Source organism: Sinohyriopsis cumingii, chromosome 4 (assembly GCF_028554795.1).
Source record: "Sinohyriopsis cumingii isolate HCF-2022 chromosome 4, ASM2855479v2, whole genome shotgun sequence".
Taxonomy (NCBI): Eukaryota; Metazoa; Mollusca; class Bivalvia; order Unionida; family Unionidae; genus Sinohyriopsis; species Sinohyriopsis cumingii.
In genome coordinates, this window is record NC_142964.1 from 104017988 (window position 1) to 104038717 (window position 20730).

Below are 20730 nucleotides of genomic sequence, written 5' to 3' on the forward strand. Positions count from 1 at the left end.
CTTTGTGGCTTTGCCTCCTATGGTAGAACCACTGGAAGAATCAAGGAGGTGGATGGAGCAACAACCGAACAAGGGGAAAGTCTCGGTGGACTGTGTGACCCTAACGACTCTCAGATCAGTTGGTAACACTCGTAGGATCAATTCATGCCGGCAACAATTCACCCGAAGTCATTAATGAGGCGACATCTATTGGCATCAACTACTTACCAATAGCATCATGGACAGAAAAAACAAGTCACATGTTAATGCATGAACTTGTTGAATACAATGATGTATACAACTAACGAAGCTCTTACACGGATGAAGAGTTCTGGGGAGGTTTTGAGTAAAGTATATGCTGTAATGCAACAGGTTGTTGTAAATACAGCACAGAGTGATACCTCGAGATGATCACAATCTCATCAATGAGGCCAGATTTCAGTGTCACTTTTTCTGAAATAGTTAGAACTGTAGAATCACGTACACTGAGATCGCATTTGCGTCGCTGCGAGTTTGATACAGTTGTCCTAATGTTTGATCACATCCATTTAGTGGCAAACAACTTATTTGTCTTTTCGGCAGATCGTGGAATAACGTGGTATATAGCAGAACTTTCAACAGTCGTGTATCTTATTACCTCAATTAATTATGAAGTCAGACTAAGAATTTCAGGGATTACTAGTAAAGACTCTAGCATTTCTACACGTGAACATGCGCCCACTCTTAGCTCTGTCTTTACAAATGAATTTGCGCAGTATTTGATTCACACTGATCAGTCGTTCTTGAGAACAATTATTGGTTAGCCTAAAGAGCTTCCCGAAAATCAGCAGTTTTGCCTATTACGGGGGCTAGATAATATATTGCACGCAGATCAGTTTAGCTTGTGAAGCCATTGGTGGTAGTTCTCACAGCAGGTCTGAAACGAAAGGCGTAGTTGTTAAGGATTATATACTATTTGTATTTTCAACAACCGTAGAACCAATTGATTTAATATCAATTATACCTGCGGCACTTCTGCATCTTCCATGTCATAATAATCGGTTGATACATTTTTATTTTACCCTAGTAGATCAAGATGGATACGTTGTATATTTGCGGAGTAAAATGATGACGATACAACTACATTAAAGATGGATCTGATATTTAAATATGATAATGACAGTCGTACGTGGACTTGTGAGGTCCATGCGTGCTGTAAACACGAGAAACCCGTGTACCTGACATTTTATTGAACTGGCCTCAGCGACGTTGTTCGTAGATTTTTAAAGGCGCACCAAGTGTGCTCACACCTTATCGTCACGCGATGCACCAATAAGTAAACAAGTCCTAATGAGAATCGTTTGCATCAAAAATTGTTTAATGTGGATCTGATGAAACAAAAATTGTGATTACAAGCGGCTCAATTGCTTCGAGATCGACTATGGCGATTGGTGACACGAGAACCATCAAAAGTGATTACGCTACCATCAACAGAAACTATGCCGGCTACGGCTGGTAAAATTATTTATGAAGTAACTCACAAAGACTTTCAGATTCAGTGATTCCAAATCTAGCAATGGGACGTGGATGATGGGTGAGGACGTGAGTAATAGTAGCGATTTTGTCGGTTGCTACTCTGCTTCACTGAATGACTTTAGCTTGGAAAACTTCACTTTCGTTGATTATTATGGTAATAATCCACAAGTTGCACATCGTGTGTGGCTTGTGGGCAAAAGCCATGTGGGATAAAGGCTGTGACCTAGAAAAATAACAAAGGAGCATAAAAGGCAAAACCTCCGTAATTACACTACTACATGAATGAGGATCTCTAATAATTAACTTACAATTAATGACTGCATCAGAAGTAGGACCTACCTTCAAAGATGATTCTATGATATCCAAATTTACAGCTCTTCATGAAATCTGGTCCAAGAAAAGTCGGTTTCAGCAGTGAATTCCTGGAGCTAGATCAAACGCATATTATCAAAATACAGCTGAACAGTCAACATTATTTTGGTCTCGGCATGCATTTTGTTTCCTTATGCTGTCTATTCATTTGCTTCATCTAAGACAAACCACTCTCTCGGAAGACACTACAGTCTTGTAGAGACAGGATTACACCTGTCAAACATCGAAGCAGCCAAATAATTTCACGAGCTAATGCTGCGAATCGGAAGTAGATGCAGAAGATCTTTTAATCTGGAGATGAAATTGTTTATTGTACAAAGATTATATGCAGGTTACTTTCATCTCACCCAGCAGACCCCATTGCTTTGCTCCCGATTAGCCAGTCATCGTCCTAAAATTCGTCGTTATTTATTTTTCAAATTTTATTATTTCTTTTAATATGATAATATAAAATTATAGATTAAATTTTCTCTGCCTTCCTAAAATTAAACTTGCAATGTGGACTGGCTACTCCTTCCTTGCGCCAGTCCGCAGTTAAATTAGGTGGCATTGGTGACTTTACTTCAGTTATATAGCTTATTATCATTATCATTTACATGCTTATAGAATGCATATTACAAATAGTACAGATATTGCTTGGTTATTAAATGATAAGCTGTTCCAATACCGTTCAATTTTTTTGAACTAGCTCTGTTTGACTGTTTGAACTAAGCCACTGTATAAGCTTTAATAAATTAATCGAAATACAAGGTAGGTAGTCTAGAATTCGCCATTTCTGTACTACTTGAGTCTATTATTACCAAAACGCAATGTTCAATATCCATAAACCCCAATAGTGACACGTGTTTTTTTTTTAAATTGTTAACGCAGGTTTAACAACTTTTCAGTCATAACGCTACGATGTCTGCAGAGTGACATTTTATAGTGATATCTAGCACACGGACATCATGCAGCAAACATGTAACATGATGTCCCACCCAGTCACATTATCCTGACACCAAGCCGACCAGTCCTAACACTAACCTTTTAATGCTGAGCGCCAAACAAGGCAGCTGCTAGTACTATTGTTAAAAGTCTTTTATATGACTTGACCTGGTTTGAACCCGCGACTTCCCGCATCCGAGGCGGACGTTCTAACCACCAATCCACCGGAGCGGTCCAATAATAACACCCATTACTCTAAACTGGGAATTTAGCAATAGTGACACCCAAAACGCTAAATTCCTATAAACCACATAGTGCTTCCACCCTCCATCCCATGCCCCATTTCTAGAAAATAGCCCAACACGTCCCTGCAGTAAATCAGCTTCCCGCTCCCTTGACTAATCTCCCCAAATATATTTTAAATTTCCATCTTCCGGACTGAATTTAATCATACGACCTTCAGAGATCGCTATGTAGATAATGTCACCCAGGAAAACATCACAACTTCCTGAACATGCGCAATCAAGGAACCACAGTAACCACGGAAGGTCACAGCTCGGAAAGGCTAAATTTAATAGTTTCCGTTTTCCTTCCAAAGTCGGGAAACAAACAGCAACATATGAAAAACATGCACATTCGCAATGACGATCCATCGAAGTAGCATTTTTACTTTGGTAAAAATACAGGTGAGTAGACAAAGAAAATCGAAGTTCATTGAATATATATGCAAGACATACTTCATCATGTAGTTGCATTATTATTGCTTGTGTTGCCACCAATTTGAGTCACCCCTGTATGATTTCTGAGTGTATTTATTTGATATGATAGTCGTTGAAATTTATTGCGGTTCTGCGATGGCAAGTTTTTATTTTTGTTTTTGTTGCTGAGCTTAATAAACAGTTACCTGATAAAATTATCCATCATTTCATTCACCATTACAAATAATTATCGTTTATTCCAGCTCCTCGTACGATTATTCCAGCTCACTTCAACTCACACTACGCTTACTTTAACTCACACTACGCTACCTTTGTTAACTCACACTACGCTTACTGTAGCTCCGAGTATGATTACTTCGGCTTACCCTTAGATTACTACAGCTCACACTACGATTTCTTCGGTTCATTCATTTTGAACGATTTGGCTGCCATAGTCGGAGGCCAGTGACTTCAGGACAATGAGGGTGTCGCTCAGTACAACTGATTTGTAAATCTGGTAATTTCTTATTACGTCAAGCACTGATAGGAACGCAATAAACTCGACTGAGTAGACCTCGTTGTCGTCTGGTAGTCTCCTTTGTGCGTATTCCATTGCCTATTCTGCGTTGAGTGGACGGCACTAATTATATTGGAATTGACGTAATATATACAGAGCAAGGAAGAAAGGAAAAATAAAATAAATTATACATAGTCTTTAAAATATGTACTTGATTTTAACCCTGGTAGATGTTCAATTAAATGTATCATTTACAATATCCGGGATGTTATTTATTTTGCTTATCGATTTCACCTATCGTCAGTATTAATTTAAATATTAATTCGCTCTCACGATTTATATTTAGAAGGACGCGGAATCACAAACAGGGTCAGACATAACGAAGGTGTGTTCTATATTTACATCTGGATGTACGACAGGTTAAAGTAGATATGTATGTGTGCTTCGTCATATGTATCAACCGACCGAACGGCTGGTTAAAATATATATAAATTTTTTTTTATCGGAACGTAAAAGTGAAGACAAATGACAAAAATGGACTCGCGACTGGACAGCGTACATCTAGTTTCCATTCGCTGGGATCTGTTCCTTGTACTTGTTGTAATTACGGGTAAGTTGCCATAGGTTAGTTGTCTGAAAATGGCGGAAGTCAGTTATGTTAGCTAGTATATATTGTTGATATGCATCAGAAAGGTTGAATATTAAACTAACCTGCAAATAACTTATAAGATGTTTGCCTAAGAGACAGATTTTGTAAAAGAATCACTTGTGATTCATACACAAACTGATTTGAGAGAGAGAGAGAGAGAGAGAGAGAGAGACTTTTGAAACATCTGCCTCCAAGTTATAAACATGAAGGAATACCAGGTTGGCGGATGAAGTCTTCGGTGTAAATATTGTAGCTATATTATATGCATCATTCATAGTAATCATAACTGGAATATGGCGACAAAATAGAAAATGAAGCATACGCGGGTTCAACTGTATATAAGTTTTTTTTTTCCGTGTAGAGACACTGATGAATAGTTAAACAAGATACTATATGGTGGGGGGGGGGGGAGGGCGAGTGGTCTAAGGCGCCATTATTATATCTAGTGGTTGGAAGAACAAAGAAAAGCCCAGGGCAGAACCACCGACCCATGAGAAACTAGTACGTACGCAAATTCTGGCAAAGCTAGACGCACCCCCCCCCCCCCGTGCACATGAGTATTGTTTTTGCACCCCCCTACCTGCATACGTTAGCTTGACGCAGCCACCCACCCCCAATTCTAAAGAACGGCCTATATTTAATCCACGTATAAACCATAAAGGATTAATAATAGTAACGTGTTTAATAAAACATAGTCCACCGACGTGGAATGTCTGGCTGCATCAAATAAATATGCTGCGTAACTTTAAGCAGTTTGTCTAGTGTCCGCTAAAATTCAAACGCCGACTGAACCAAGTCGAACAGGTTACGTATTAGACAAATTATTATCGAGGTTTCACAGTTACGCATTTCCTATGCGTACGTACATTATCAATAGACCCTCCCCCCCATACGCAAGCGTATGCATTTGGGTTAACACCCCCACACCCACCCCGATGTGCATGTACAAAATGGACGGCCACTTAGGTCGAGCCCGAGTCTGAAACCTACTTGGACCGACGTGAGATGACAGTGATAGGTAAATTCCACTAGGCCACCCAGGTGTGGGGTGATGGAGATGCGCATGGAATCACAAACTGCAACATCACCAGTAACTAGAGTGTGATCAAATTAACATGCACAGACCAAAATAAACAACCCAAAAAACAAATAGAAAGAAAGATAGTATACTCGTATTCACCTAATAAATGTACTTAGTGACTTAGACTCTAAGGGGTCGGCAAACTAAGGCCCGCCGCCTCTTTTTTTACTGCCCGCGAGCTAATAATGGATTTTACATTTTCAAATTCTTTAAAAGTACTTTTTTTTGGGGGGGGGGGCACCAGACAGATGCCCCCCCCCCCATTTAACCAAAGAAGAAATTGTTTATATGTTTTTGTTTCCCCCAAAGGTGTGTTGTATTTGTTTTTTAAATTAAGAATTTGATAATCAAAATTTTATTTTTAGAAATTTTCCATGGGGTATTTCTAAAGAGGCCCTAGTGTATCTAAAGGGTTGTTCGTTCGAAAATGATTTGTGTCACCTTTTTCGGAGTTCCTTCCCTTAACTCTCTTTGGTGACCTTGCTAGTGGTCTCCTATGTCCCATGTATGCTATATGTTGGTGCTTTTTGTTGTGCTTGCTATATTTTGTTTTCATGTTGGGACTCCATCTCTAATCAAATTTAAAATCCCGCTTGTTCTATCTGCTCCTTTATTTTTTGAATTTTGACGAGTTAGCGTTTTGTGCTATGAAATTTAAACCCTGAAGGTTTAGAGTGTATGCTATATAATAACGCTCTCGTTTATTTCTAAATAAGATAACTGTGCTCGAGGTGGGGTCCATACTTATTTTATTTTGATGTATTTCTCCCAGCTCGGGCAGGTTATCTTTTTAAATTATTTATTTCCAAAGAGTCAAAAAAAAATTTTTTTTATAAAGAAAAAGAAGGAAAAAAGGAAAGAAAGAAAAGAAAGCAGTTTAGTATATTTGGCTAGTGATCCTGTGTATTCCTCTATGGATTATTTCCTATCTCTTCCCCAGGCCTGCCCACTTCGCGTGGCGCCTTGTGGTATAACCCTGTGGTTCATTGATAGTACTTCCTCCATAGAGCGAAGGAGAGTACTTTGTGGGATAACGTTCCGTCTAGTCTTTTCCAATTTTTATAACTTGTCCACAAGCCATCATAGTGTCTACTATGTAATTCGTTACTGTGTATAGAGTCTTTTTATCAAAGCTTCCGTCCAAGTAGAGTAAGTTCTGTGTTTTGTATATATTTTTCTCCCTAATTTTTTCAATTACTTTTTGTCTTGTTATCTGTCTTTTGTCACATTGTAATATTGTATGAATTTTACGAAAATTATGTATTTTACACAGTGGGCATTTTGGCGATACTCTGATCATATGCCGCCGCACTGCAGCCTCTCCTGTCAACCATGCATTATGCATGTATTTGAAGCAAAGTACGCGCTATAACGGAACGGCCGACTGCCGAGTTTTGTGACTTTGTTGCGACTGCGGAGGTGCGAGAAAGGCCGTATGGGGCACTATTGTTGCTTCGCATTCTAACGCTGATTGGTGGTGGCCTCGGCCGTGACGCTGTGACACCACACAGTTATAATTCGGCAGCGTTTTCAGTGCCACGTGATCGCTGTCAACTACTATTATCAAACGCTGAATGGCGTTGGAAATTAGCTTTTGCTGCATATATCATTGGATTTCTTAAAGTATTCTTTTTGAAACAATAAGGCAAAACAGTGCTCATATGTGAAACTTATACTGCGGTAAAATAATTTCGACAACTGACGTTGATTGAGTCACAAGTCACGTCAAGCTGCTCTGTGCATTTCCCTTGCTGTCAAAAATTAAAAGAAGTGAAAACTCCATTCCCACACAAATTTGCAGCGAATATATTTCTGAGCTCAAACTGCAGTTCCAGCAGCGTTTTATCAGTTCTCGATGCAAGTGCAGTAAGCATTTCCATATTTAAAAATCCATTTACATGTACAATTGAGGAGCTTCCACCTAACTTTCAATTGGAGGTGATTAATCTGCAGCGTGATGACACGCTAAAAGGCAAATTTCAAGAGAAGAGTCTAACAGAATTATGTAAATGACTTCCAAGCAATGAATATGGTCAATTAAGATCACATGCCCATGGATTTATATCTGTATTTGGCAGCACCTACCTGTGTGAAAAGACATTTTCAAAGCTGAAATAAGTAAAATCTCCATACAGGCCAGCCCTAACAGATTAACATTTACAATCAATTTAGATATTAGGGAGTACTAACTTTGAACCCCAATTGGGATCTCAAAAAAAGCAATTGCATTCTTCTCATTAGTAGAGCTGTATTTCAAACAATTGCGTATTATTACGTTAGATTTTGTTAAATACATTTGTGAAAAATTGTTTTTTTTCTTGTTATTTATATAAGTCAACCGACATAAACATCCTTGAGTTTGATCCTTGCTCCTCAAAGTCTAAAATATGTATAATGTGACCCCTTACAAAAACACAACAAAAAAAAAAAAACGTTTACCGACCCTTTATTTAGAGTGTTCACTGCAAGGTGTCATTTATAATATCCAGTCAAGGATGTGATTAATTTCACCTGTGACATGCTAAGCTGCTTTCAGTTCAGTATAAAAACTGGGTCAAACAAATAAGCTTATCCTATGTACACCTGTATGCGCTTGGTAAGGTATACGCGTTCTTCGCCTTACATAACGACTCAAACAGAACGGCCGGTTACGAGACAACAAAAACATTTATCAGAAAGTGAAAGTAAATCTGAAAAAGACCGGAATGGACTCGCGATTGGACAGCATACCTCAATTTTCCATTCGCTGGGATCTGTTCCTTACACTTATTGTCATTACGGGTAAGTCGCAGTAAGTTGTTTGAAAATGGCGGACCACGGCTAGGTTAGCAAAATAATCAACTGTGGGTACTAGACTGTTATATGTTTAACTCTCTGGGGAAACAAATTTAGAATGTCGAAGACTGATTTGTTTATCACAGGGATGACATGATCTGTGTTGATTAAGAACAGTTTAGTATCGTATGACGGAATTCAGCTAAGTTTATCGTGCTGATGTGGGTCATACAAGGATAAAAAAGAAGATAGTCGATTTTGGGCTTGCTCGTCAACAACTTTCACAGCACAGTGCCATAATCGTTAAATACTGATGCTACGATTAACCCGCCTCGTCCTGGGCCCACTGTATTATCAGCAGTATTGACGATAAAAAAGCACAATGCATTTTGCGTTCCAGACGAGTGATTAACCTCAATCTACCAGCCCCTTCTATTTTCATTGCTATGTGATGGAAATCCAATAGAAAAATAACTTATTGCTGAAATGGATCTGGTAATAATAAGTATTATCGGTTAGTGATGCAATCAAACGAGTGGAGTTCGAATGTGGTGTAATCAACTAATTATATCCGAGTATATCTTTAACTAGGTACTATATTGTGTGTGTATGTGATTTGAAATTTGAACGTAAATTTAACAATTTTGTAGTCATATCACTACGATGTCAGAAGTGTGGCAGTTTAGGAATCTCTAGCACTGGGGCATCCTGTCGCAGACATGTAGCATATGTCCCACCCAGTCACATTATCCTGACACCACGCCGACCAGCCCTAACACAAACCTCTTAATGCTGAGCGCTAAGCGAGGCAGCTGCTAGTAATATTTTTAAAAGTAAGTTTTTTGGTATGACTCGGTCGGGGTTCGAACCCACGACCTCCCGCATCCGAGGCTGACGCTCTAACCACTTAGGCCACCAAGCGGTCAATATATATATACTATAATAAAAAAGGAATAATTTTACAAGAACATTTTTAAAATTTCTACACGCATTCCGGCTGATGTAAGACATACCATCAGACTTGCTAACAGCACATCTCCTGTGTACTATATGAAGAATCCCATGTAAGGTTTTGGTGTTGATGTTGTGTAGTTTAACACCATTTTTCAGCACAAGATAGGCTATACATGGCGGCCAGTATTAAACTTGTTGCTATGCTTTGTCTCTACAGGTCGAAGAAGTGAAACAAAATTGACCCTTAGGTTTAAATATTTAGCTCAACAATGATGTTTGGGGCCCCGGGTGGTCGAGTTGTCGAAAGCCCTCGTCTTTTCTGATCACTGCCATCTTCCTGGGGTTTTCCGGAATAACTATACTGACCGCCGTGTCTAACCTATCATGTCCTGAAAAGCGGCATTAAGTCCACCACCACCACCACAACAACAACAACCATGAGATTTCTGAGATACGGTAAGCTGCACGCTGTATAGATAATTCACTTTTAAATAAGTTAACATGTGTAGAACTTAGTCATAATTTATCCTCTGAAGTCACTCAAGATTATTATTTTTAAATAAAAAGGAAAAAAAAAAAATCTAAGAGACCGTGTACCTTGAAGATAGATATTAATTGTGATCGCCTGTACTGCTTTCAGACAACAAACGTGAAGATGAAACGAAAGACATGGTTATCAACGAAAGAGTGTGGTGTAAGATTATCGAAAGAAACTAATAATACAATCTTGCTCACGGGGGACTATATGGTTCCGATGAATAATAAAATAGTTTAAACCAGTACCATCGTCCTTTAAGGCCCCCCCCCCCCCTTACAAAATGGAGCGTATTTTTTGCAGCTGTTCGCCTTTAGGTCGCTCCTGAATCATTTTCGGTGCGATTTCGACGAAACCATGCCTGAAACGTTGACGCACCTTTATGTGCCTATGAAATGACATACTTAGATAGTTTACAAACCATTTACGAGACGTTTATTGTGTTTATACCTCCCACACTCTTTTATGAATGAGACCTTTTCAGTCAAAATACTCATTGACAACATCTGATAGAGGTGAATGAAATATGGTCAGCATATTTGTATGCATAAATAAATGATCTAAGTAGATTTTACGGCCACATTCATTATTTTTGTATTCTTTGTCATTCTTTGGACATGACTAGTCAAAATTTAGTTAGCGTTGGGGTTTTCTGGTTTGGTTTGGTGCTTTACGGTAACTGGTTATTTAGTGCCGAATGAACTGAAGTGTCCAACGGCACACCACGGTGTCTGACCGAGGCTGGCCCGATGGTAGGATAAGAACCCGCACCTATTCCAGAGAGAGAGTCCGGCACGTTAACCTCTGAGCCACCAAGGCTTCAATGTTTCGTATATATATATATATATATATATATATATATATATATATATATATATATATATATATATATATTTTATATATATACCTATGTGTGTTTATGGGTCCACTTGAAAACAATCCAATGTCATCGGCGTAGAAGGGGTTTGTTTGCATTTTTTTTGGTTGTATTTTGAATTTCAAGTTTATTACAACAGAATGGGTAGGGCGACAGTATTGTACAATTATTTTAGTATTATTATTCTTTGGCACGGCGAAGACGTCATTGTTCATTTTGATGTTTATTTGCTTGAATGTTTAACCCTCCTTCCCCACCGCGAAGAAAATTGCATTTTCATGATGTTACTGGCACGCGCTACCACTGGTGCTTTGTCAGCTCCTGTTACGTTTCGATATGCATTTTGACTGATAGAATACGAGATTAGTGTCACACAAAATGTTTATAGATACACAAAATGACACAAAATTTCAGATTGTCACGTTTGCTCAGCCCCAGTTAGTAAGTCATGTTGGTATTATTACAAGCCATGATTTGATGTCTAAACATTTCCGCAGGCTAGAGTTAATCTCTTACGCAAAGTTACCGTGACCAGAGAGAAGACCCAGCATCTTGAATCGGCACAGGCGTTAGATCGAGCGACTTCCCACCCATGTGCTACAGCTTAGTCTTAAGATCAATGGAACCTGTGAGGTAAACGGGGCGTGTTCTAAACCCGTCCCCACATGGACAGACAGCGAGAAGGACATTGCCCGCTAAGTTTGATTGAATCGGGTCACAGCGATAACCAGTCGGAATTGTGATAACAATTTCGATCCGAATTATATTTTCTAACTAGCAAGCGAAAATTTAGTCTCACCAAGGAAGATTGCTGAGCAATATAGCGTTACTCCGAGGAAGCCACTCGTAATTTGGCGGTAAAACTTAGAGAAGAGATTCTAAGGAAAGACGAAGTTTCGTAAAGGTCAGTAAGTTATTTGCTCTATTTTTCCAGACTATTACGGCATTGCAATTGTAATTATGTGTAGTATGTCTGCTTAATGAATATGATCGTATAGTACGTATAATTACCTTTGTAGTGTTTAATTTACATGCGTATTTGAGAAATGAGCTTGAGTATTATGTAGAGAATTATGTAGATTGTTAGCTTGTGTTCAGAACTGATTTAGTAATTCGCTATTAGGTTACTTCGTAGTAAACTAATGCATTTATTCATGTGATATGTTAGATTTTACACATGCTTGAATTGTAAATTTGGAAAATGGTTTAAGCGTGTAAGATTAGTTAATATGGATGTATGGATATATCAGAGCATGGATATTTGAATATTTGTGTACTTTGTGTGAGTTGTAATGTAAAGAAATGCGTCAGATTGCTGTGATATTGTTTAGTATAATGAGATTAGGAATACGTACTGATGTGACGCAATTTATTGATGTATATATGTGAAGTAATTGATACCGTGCTTTTATTACGACATTGTTTTACCATACAAGAACGTTTGAGTATTTCGATGTGTATGAATGCGTGACCGAAGAAATTTAATAGCCGTTATTTGATGTTAGGCCGGGTATAGTGTGAAATTAGATGGCTAAGGAAAATATTGTACCGTCCTTATGTTTTCACAGGAAGCTATTTGGTGGATAGAACTTACGGTTCAGTTAAATCCCAACTCTCTGAGAGGGGAGACGGAAGTGAGACTTGCAGAGCAGTTGGAGTCGACAAATTCTAGATGGTGGAGAGAAGGTGGAAAGAAGGTGGAGGAGGAGGAAAAGTAGTCTGGAGGAGAAAGTCGAGGAGGAGGAAAAGGGGTTTAGAGGAGTCGAGGAGGAGAAGGAGTTTGGGGAAAGTCGGGAGGAAGAGGAGGAGAAATATGAACAATAGGATAGAAGAATGCACAGATGAGTAGAATACAAGGACAGGTGGAAAGCTATCTCACACTACTAATCAAATGATGTAATAGACTATCACATTGTCGAGCGGAAGGAGAGTGCATGGGAAACTTTAATCATTTGACTATTCAATTGTCATTAAATTGTTATTCGTTGAAGTTCACTTTTTAGTATATTCAATCATTTAACCGTCGGCATTGCCGACTGGGGGCTCGGAGCTTTACATCTATCTTTCACTAATTTAACTTCCAACCAAAATCGAGCCTGGTCGGAACTTCTATAATAATTTAAATACAATATTGTGAGCACCCCACCCCAACCATCAGAAACATATCACAGTGACGGCTTAACAACTCATCACGCCACACAGATCATCTTCCAGCTCTAATCGCAAGATTAATCTGGCATGTTTTTAGACCTAGTTTCCACTTCGCTGGAAATGCCTTTTATTATTTTGCCGTTACTGTCCGTTTCTCTGTCTTGGAAATGCCTTTTAGTATTTGGTTGATTCTGTCCATTTCTCTGTCTTGGAAATGCCTTTTAGTATTTGGTTGTTACTGTCCATTTCTCTGTCTTGGAAATGCCTTTTAGTATTTGGTTGTTACTGTCCATTTCCAGATGAATATCTAAAAAAAAGTGTCTGGCCCCTGCCCCAGAAAATAAATTGTTGGTCCCTTATTTAACTGTTGTATACTGTCATCCGTAATTGCAGAATGTTCAGAAACATAGCGGTACAAAATGTATTGTGGTACTTAACTCGAATGTACGGACTGAGCGATGTGACGTAAGTGTCAAATTTGAAACAAGGGTTAAAAGGCATGTGCGAGTTTTAAAATATTCTGAAAAGTCTGAAGATGGCTTCGGTAGCTGAATTAAAAAGGCAGTTAGACATGTTATTTACGCAGGAGAGAATGTTATAAAAACAAGACCTCCTTACACTGTATATATCTTGAATTTTTTATCGATCGTTGTCCATTTTTACTGGGAATTTATTTTTCTAAATTTAAATTTCGTTGACTGTTTTGTAAATGACAAGTTGCACATCGCAGCTTAACCAATGGGCTTAATTTACTTCAAGTCTTTGAGGTTTTTTTATTCTTCTTCTTCCAGTGTTCAACAATTCGATTTCACGGCAAAAAAGTCGGTTGACAAAACATTTTCAAAGCATATGCTTTGAGAAACCTATACATTGACATTCGCATTATCGTTTCAACTGATTTAGTGCCTCCGGCCTGTGTTTGCTATCGAAATAAATATATATTTTGGTCAGGTCGCAAGGTAAATTATAAAACTATTAATAATTATTTTTAATAAAATGAAGTAGATAAGTTATTGTACGAGTGACAGCGCAAGAATTTTTTCTAAAAACGTTTTTGTTTTGCTGTTGTTGTTTTTTTTTTGGGGGGGGGGACAGATGGGGATGGGGCCAATGGTTAAATCACGATATGCTTGCTAATCGGCAGCAGATTACAAAAAAAATGGAGTGGCTGGTTGGCTTTCGCGGGAATGGATTTCATTTCATATATTCGAGGATTAATTTGATTCTATGTATATCGTAGTTAAATCTGTTATAACATGGGAACATATTATTTGTCATTGTCGTCTGTCATCAAGTTACCTCAAAGAAAATACGAAAAAATATTATAAAATACAATAATGTAAACGCATTTAGTTAGCAGTATACATTTTGCAGAACTAAATGGCGTTCAAAATTAAATACAATAACGTAAACGCATTTAGATTTATTTAGTTTTATACATTATGCAGAACTGAATTAATTCTAAATTAAATACAATAATGTAAATGCATTTAGATTTAGTTAGCAGTAGACATTATGCAGATAGAAATGAAGTTCTAAATTAAATACAATAATGTAAACGCATATAGATTTAGTTAGCAGTATACATTATGCAGAACTGAATGAAGTTCTAAATTAAATACAATAATGTAAACGCATTTAGATTTAGTTAGCAGTAGACATTATGCAGACAGAAATGAAGTTCTAAATTAAATACAGTAATGTAAATGGATTTAGATTTAGTTAGCAGTAAACATTATGCAGACAGAAATGAAGTTCTAGATTGAATGTAACAGAATAAGCTTCGAACAATTTTAAATGTGTGTGTGTGTCTGCCTCCTTATCTTACGGATGTGTTCCACAAGGCATTAAATTCAGTGAATATTCTTTTTTAATTAATCCTTTTAATTATTCAAGCATCGATAAGGGTTTCTTCTTTTCGTTGTCTAAACAGTACGACTAAACTTGGGAATTCTATTTTTGTCACTTCCTTGTATGATTTTTTATACGTGAGGCAAATTTTTGACATAAATCGACAACACAAAATGTTTCTTGGGCTTTTCGTAATAAGTAATGGACCGCTGCGATGGCCTAGTGGTTAGAGCGTCCGCCTCGGATGCGGGAGGTCGTGGGTTCGATCCACGGCCGAGTCGTACCAAAGACACCCACACAAACACGTAATAAGTAATGTAAAGTATGGGGCACATACGAGGAAAAATTTCACAACTCGCAAATTATAGTCTGAATATATCTCCCTATTTGTTGTAAAACCCCCCACCACCATTTAAAAAATGAAAAGCATACATGAGATGTAAAAGGCACAGCATTTAGTTTATACATTCGTTTACAATTTCAAACATGATTGTGATCGGTGGGGGGGGGGGAGGCTAATACCGTTATCGTCTGTGCGTTTATACAAAATGGAAGTTTTCAGTGTAAAAGACAACCTTGCTCGCCGGCATAACCCTATCTACACCTTGGCGGATCGAACATATATTTTATTGCGTTGGGTGTGTGAAGCCACCACATTCAATCAAAATCAAGTTGTTCAAATTTTAACAAGTGGGCCCCGAGTGGCGGAGTGATCTAAAACGCTCACTGTTACGGATCACTGCCATCTTACCTCTGTCTGCGTGGGTTCGAGTCTCGGGCTCAGCCAATGTTTTTATGTGAGAAAGCTTGGTGGTAGCTTCTCGTGGGTCGGTGGTTCTTTCCGGGGTTTTCCCGGGTACTTCTTCTACCATTAATACTGGCTGCAATGTGTAGCCTATCTTGTGCTGAAAATAGCTTTAAACCCTATAACAACAACAACAATGACAACAAATTTGAACACTCTTCCTACACCATCGAGACAATGGGAGCACGCAACTGGAATGGACTCTTGAATAAGCAATTTTGCACTGCTGGCCCGTGTTTGTTCAAATACATACTTTCCCTCCAATACACATGTACTGACGACTTTGCTCTGGTACTTAGTCAAACTTTCGATGTTAAGCTTGCAAGTTATCCTTTTGAAATCAATTACCTCCACCATTTTCGGCCTATGTACAATACACCTCTTTTACACGATGTTGGTTAGTTAACACTACATACTAAGGGAGACAATTTATGATCCATAATAAATGTTGCTACGACACTGTACTGAAATATCTGTTCGATCCGCCAAGGTGTAGGTTAACACATTGGGAACTTTGGCTAGCGAAGGCGGCTCGCCGGTCATTTCCATTTTCTGGACAAGTCCATTTTCAAGGAACGTTTGGTGGCACATCTACATATACATGTACATAGAAGATAAATACTACGTCGTCTGCTTTCGATATTTAGTCAAATCAAGCTAAGGAAAAGAATGATAGGGGGCTAACTGCAAATTTGCCTTTCACATGGTTCCCGCGCTTTTCTGAAGATAAATTTCCAGGTCATTTCCATGTTTTTTCCAGGAAGAAATTACGTTTTTCAATGTTCACACATGACCATCACTGAATGGAATTATAGAACACTTTAGATTATAAAAAAATGCATTTTCTAAATCTGAAAATGTTTCTATTTCAGTACCCTCCAAAACTTCTAAGTCAAAAAAGATGATCATGTACAAAACCACAAAATGTATTACACGAAACAAGTTTTATTATACACTGTATTCCTAGAAATGGACATGTAAGGTAATTACAATGCACAGAATACAAATTCTAGCTACGTGGAAACAATTTAATGAACATAAATTGGTTTTGTTTCCTCTCAACCCTTTAACTCTAAATAATTATATAACAATGTATATGCATGTTATACAGGTAACATTTCATATCACAGTATGAAAAAAACAATAAAGGCAAAATATAAGATCTTATCTTGTAAGGATAAAAGTTTAACCCTGAATTTATCTGTGCCAATAAAATACCAAACGAGATTTTTCAAGCAACTTAAACTCCTTTCGACGATTTGGTCAAAAATCCATCATTTAAAAAACATTTAGAAAAGGGTTGATTTAAACGTTGACAGAAGACCTTCAAATTTATAATTGCTGTACTAAAAAGAACTTAATTTTCTGTAAAATCATCCTGTCTTCTTGTAATTCGATAAACCAGTCCTCAAAATTGTATTGATACCAGCTTGTGTCATCTTTTAATTTAATACAAGGGACGACAATTTACCCATTTCTCCGGTGTTCCATTTAAAATCTGAAACCAATGCTTCCAGCCACATGTCAGTGTGTAATAGTTTCTCACCAAATTTCAGCTCAGATTCAACATTTTGGACAACAAATTTGGCTTAAAAAGAATTGTAGTCTGTTTTCTAATCCGGATTTCCTCCACATATTCTCACCCCATGGACATTTAGGTTGGTATAATGTGTCAGAGGAATTGCATAATGACAATTTGGAATTTGCCATCACCGTACGGTAAGCCTAGCTGCATATGGTAGTGGCTTACTAGCGGGCCTATCAAATTTAAACGATGTTATGTTAACTCATACATGCATGAAATTGATAGGCAAATGATTTATTTTCTCAGAAAGCGCAGGTATTATAATCGTTATGTCTTTAATCCGCCGACAGTCTAGACGAAACTACAGCTTATATGAAACCTATTCCTCTTCTCGCCATTCGCATTACTAGTCCCATGACCTCACAAATCTCAATACTCACGTGATATCAACAGCACACTCCTTTTTAATGTTTTTTGTACAAAATTCAATTATATTAAATGAAAGTCAGATACTTGTTGTAAAAACTTGAAAGAGCATATAATTCTCAACATATTTATTTGGAGAACAACAAGAAGAAACCTGTCACTGTTGCTGCAATCTGGCCAGTCAGATTCATCAAGCAGAGAGCACAAATTAACGTGTTAGTCACGTGATACATATATAATCTATGTTGAGGTTTGGACCGAGACAAGGAAATCCCACTCAAGTGGTTACATTATTTGTCTCCCCGCGAGGCTTGCCAAGTGGGGAGACATAATGTAACTCCGCAACTGGGATTTCCTTCTCTCGATCCCAACCACAACGTCGATTATTTTTCTCACCCAATATTTTCCTTTAAAATAAAAAGAACTCTTCACTAGTGTAATAAAGTTCACGTCCAAATGTTTACATACGTCTCATTACCAAAAATATGTTGATGAGGGCTGTGATGTGACGTTGTATGCAAAGTACACACTTTATAAGCGTGAGCAAAGAAAAATAACAACATAAAACGCCGCATAGTAATGAAGTATTATCACATTTAATATACGAATGTTATATGAAATAACCAATAAATAATTAATATTTATTAGAAGAAAATATTTATTTTCATTAGGTCCAATTTTGAAAACTTATATTGTAAATAATGAAACGATACTGGGTACACATCTCTACTGTAGTTATACTTAGTACAAGCTGTAACGAAGAGTAACATGTTGCATTAAATTATTCATGGGTAATTAGAGATCTGTGTCACTATCGTATATAACTCTCCTTTTCTTTGGAGGAGGTGAAACTGTTTTATGACATACTTGTGTTGTAATTAATATTGATTGCGCAATTACCCCCGTGTATGAAAGACCCTCCAAATACGGACCCTAGCGGATAACAATGTGCTGAACTTTCAAGTTCACTGTTTCTATAAAAATTACTTTTTCTGTCTTGGAAATATGGCAAGTGCTACCGTGAAATTTTCTTATGGATTAATGTTTGGACGGATAAATGATTTATTCTGGCTGGTAAGTGCATTATTTGTTATTAAAGATTGTAGGTATATGTTTGATTGAACTGGGGCACAATTTCAGATGCTGGACAAAATTTCTGGCTGTTACTAAGTTTCCTGTAGTTGTTGAGAGAGTTGGGATTTTTGTGGCCGGTAATGTTTATAGCCTCAGTGTCCCTTGATGAATAGAATCTTTGTTGGAATTCTGGACCAAGACAAGGAAATTCCAGTTAAGGGGTTATATTATTTGTCTCTCCACGAGGCTATGAAATATGTAGGCTTAGTCTATGCGCATGGATCAGTGTTTTCTGTCATAGTTCATTCCACACAGCATTGAGACGTTGATCCTATTTGTATCATAGTAAGTTTTCAGGTCAGCGTCATTAAATGTAGCTAAAATTGTATAATATATTTCACATGAAGTATTTAAATATGGTTAGGTGGCTTTAGCTACATTTAATGACGCTGGCCTGAAAATGTACTGAGTTAGGCCTGCATATAGGATAAAATTGACTATGCTGGGTGAAACTAACTAGCAAAATACCAAATAACTCGACATCGTGTGCATGTGTGTGTGTCTGTCTCGAAGTGTTTTGTATGGTATGTTCTCAAAGATGGATTAACCTTAAGTTAATATGTTTTTTGTTATATATTTCTTGTTGTTTGTTTTCAGCACATCAGAAGACAACAAGGTTTTCTTTTTTTTAAAAGTAGTTCTTAGCACGTGGACATCTTGACTGAAACTACTGGTCTGATATGACTAGACTGAGATAAGAAAAGTAAGGCTAGCAAAACAGATAGATTTCTCTGTCGTACGGGTGAGAAAATAAAACCCTGGCAGTTGTTCTAGGAATAAATATGTATAAATTTTTCTTCTTTCGATTTTGTATTTTTATTACAACCAGCATGCAACTTTCATTTAATATTTTTTTTCTACGACATTTAGATATCACGTGTCTACGGTATCTATGAGGTCGTGAACATGTGTGTTGTGAAATTTGTGTATTCGTATGACTACTAATGCAAATCACGAGTACCAGGTCAAATTTTATCAATGTCTTAGTTTTATTTTGTCTTTACGCAGATTAAAGACATAACGAGTTTAATACTCGCAATTTATGAGAAAATAAATAATTTTCATATCGATTTAATGCGGGTCTGACTTGATTTAACAACGTTTATGTTTGCTTGGCCATCTGGTAAGCGGCTACGCTTCGTTGGTCTCTTGTGATACTAGACTGGTTTTCGTGTCTTCCATGTAAGAAAAATTATAGATATCGAGCTGTCTGTGGGGAAAAAAGTCAATTACGTAATTGTTTCGGGCATCAAGTGTTGGCGGAAAATTACCGGGATTTTCCCGACTTACATCAATATTTGCAAAATTCAAGGACTTTTCACGGTCGGGAAAAAATTATAATTTCTCCCGACTTTTTCCCGATTTCCCGGTAGCATGGGAACCATGCTTTCACGTCGATTTAACAAGCTGTGTAATTTCTGTGTACAAGTGTGCAAAGGGCTATAACTATCAACTCTCTACTTTATGGTAATTTACGGAATTATCCGGTAGTTACCGAATATGATGAACTACATACGTGTTGTCCGACGAAAATACACTCGCCCATAATGTACGCAGTATGGCGCCGTGTTAGTATGTAAAATCCGTTAAGCATGAAACGCGCAGACGTTGACTGTATTAGGGCCACCCGTGTCACAATTAGTTACAAATTACAAATCAATGAATGAAAGAACTGAGTTCTCATTTGTGCTTTTCTTTTTTAAATCGGTATGGTGCAAACAAACAAGGAGGTATTTTCAGACTATAATCGTATCAAGGGTGTTCAGGTAGCTCCTAAATCCGTATAATTTTCCATTATAGAAACATAATTGCCTCTCAGAGTCCAGCTGCACTATCTGTTTTGTCGTCGTTACGTTTTTGCACAGGGCTCCAGAGGGCAGATGGTCAAAGGCGCTCGCTATTACAGGTCAATCACACATCTCACCTCTATAGGCGCGAATTCGAGTCTCGGGTCGATCAACG

General features: G+C 37.7%; 1 protein-coding gene across 3 annotated transcripts in view; it reads left to right on the forward strand.

The window, feature by feature from the left end:
* Nucleotides 1-4398: 4398 nt before the first annotated feature.
* Nucleotides 4399-20730, forward strand: part of LOC149801820 (uncharacterized) — a 29093-nt gene continuing 12761 nt past the window's right edge. For 2 of the 3 annotated variants that reach the window (XR_016420725.1, XM_089956179.1), the window contains exon 1: nt 4399-4615. Coding sequence is in view for 2 of the 3 variants with exons in the window: in XM_089956179.1 (XP_089812305.1) it covers nt 4531-4615 (85 nt within the window). In the remaining variant the exon portion in view is untranslated. Of the gene's footprint in view, nt 4616-8300; nt 8517-20730 lie in introns of those variants that run through there. The other variant, XM_089956181.1, reaches the window with a different exon arrangement.